This window comes from Fusarium fujikuroi, chromosome FFUJ_chr02 (assembly GCF_900079805.1).
Source record: "Fusarium fujikuroi IMI 58289 draft genome, chromosome FFUJ_chr02".
Classification (NCBI taxonomy): Eukaryota; Fungi; Ascomycota; class Sordariomycetes; order Hypocreales; family Nectriaceae; genus Fusarium; species Fusarium fujikuroi.
The window spans coordinates 3,206,092-3,207,889 of record NC_036623.1 but is presented as its reverse complement, the minus strand read 5'-3'; the positions used below and the strand labels follow the sequence as shown (position 1 = coordinate 3,207,889).

General features: G+C 47.2%; 1 protein-coding gene; it reads left to right on the top strand.

Annotated features, from left to right (window-relative positions):
- Nucleotides 1–520: 520 nt before the first annotated feature.
- On the top strand, nucleotides 521–1,021 carry FFUJ_04326 (uncharacterized protein; the record flags this gene model as incomplete). XM_023572401.1 has 2 exons in its annotated part: nucleotides 521–649; nucleotides 722–1,021. The coding sequence occupies 2 exons, from the start codon at nucleotides 521–523 to the stop codon at nucleotides 1,019–1,021; spliced, it is 429 nt and encodes a 142-aa protein (XP_023426531.1).
- Between the last annotated feature and the right edge of the window lie 777 nt (nucleotides 1,022–1,798).

Here is a 1,798-nt window from a genome sequence, read left to right as displayed (position 1 = left end):
CTGCATGAGTCGCGAGTATCTACTTGTACCTAGGTACAAGCCCCGGATCTAATAAGTCTCAGCGTCAAGTAAGAAAAAAGCATTCCGTTTCGAAAAAAGCAGGAACTAATTAATTCAATTGACTGATATTGAATAAACTAAATTGAATCATTGGTTCCGATTATTTTCTACCCCAGCCACCGTTAGAGTTTGACTACTGCCAACCCCGATCCTCCCCAGACGGGGCTACGACTAGGTAATGAAGAAGGGTTCACTGGGGTTTGCGGAACCATCATCCACTGACACGAGAAATTACAGGATATCAGGTAGCAGCCACGAACAAGATTCGGGGCTGCTTACTTAACTCTTACTATTTAATTACTGACCGGAAACCCACCGAGAGTCTGAGATGCTGGGCCTTTACCGTTTTTGGTGTATTTCACGTGTATTGAAACCCCAGAACCTATTGACTGGAGACTGGATGTCCATGTATCAATGGCAAACAATGTCTAAAACGGTCCACCTTGTAATGAGATCAACGATGGAGAAGCCATCGAGAAGGAAACCACAAAACGAAAAGGCTGTGGTGTGCAATAACAGAAATCAGGCACATGTTGTGATATCGCGATTGTCTTCTCAACAAAACAACAAGTTTTACGAGCCAGGGCTGGTGATCAAATAAACAACGTCACAACGGGTATGCAGGGCTGCTATCCCGTCCTGCAGCCTACAACTTAAACAGTGGTCAACATCGAAACCTCGAGTTGATATCGATGTTTCTGCTTCTCCAAGATCCATCGAGATCTGGGGTGCCGCTACGTCATACTCTGGGGTGCAAGTGGTGCGTTCTCGCGACACCCCAGAATCTCCAAATCTCGCAGATCTTGCGCTCAAAGAGCCCGCATCGGAAGATCACGACGCGGCTATAGATCTGGGCAATGAGAATGGAATTTTCGCATTCTTTGGTGCTGATGCGCTGTCGATGATGCAAACGGGTTGTAGTGTTTTGATGTCGAGACGAGGTCATCTCGCCCGTCTATGACCGAATAGTGAACCGGAAATGAAACATACATTTTACTTCTGGTCGGGAACCGACCACGGGAAGAGCTGTTGCGCACCAACCATCTCCCACAAGAACAGCCATAACACACTCAGACACTTCATCAGGGACAAACGGTGCTTGTCTTGAGCGCCCGTTTTCGGAGTCTTGGGACTTGGGAACACAAGCGCGGCAATCTGACGATCCACATCGACATTGACACCTCAGGCTCACATTACATATACTTGCATTCATGATGGTGTTGTCCGAGCACAAGCACGAGCCTTCCTCTATCCCTATCATGGCTGGTGGTGTACGGACTTGACTCCGACGTGCCCCGACCAATCGCCCATCACCCTCAGGAGACCTCGAGGCCTTCTAGAAGTCTTCTCCCGCACATGGAGAAGAACACCTCACACCTCCATCAATTTTCTCTCGATCACGCGCGGGTTAAAGGTGAGGCTGAAAAGGGCAACTGTTGACGATGCGGCAGATGAGGATTTTGAGCTAAAAAAAATAAAATAAAATAAACGCGGTATTTTCTGGCATCTCGTCAAAGACATCGCACTGTGAAATGTAACTTGAGGTCCTGTTAGTTCATCAACAACCCGACAATGGCTCTCGACGAATGAGAAAATCGAGAAATCAGTAATTTAAATCCGTATTTTATCCCTCATCTCCACTCAAATCTCTGTTCGGGTCCATAGTGGAGAAGACATCTCGAACGGAACAGTTTGGCCTCCCTGTAATCAGCCTTGTAAACTCTAAGGCAAACGGTTA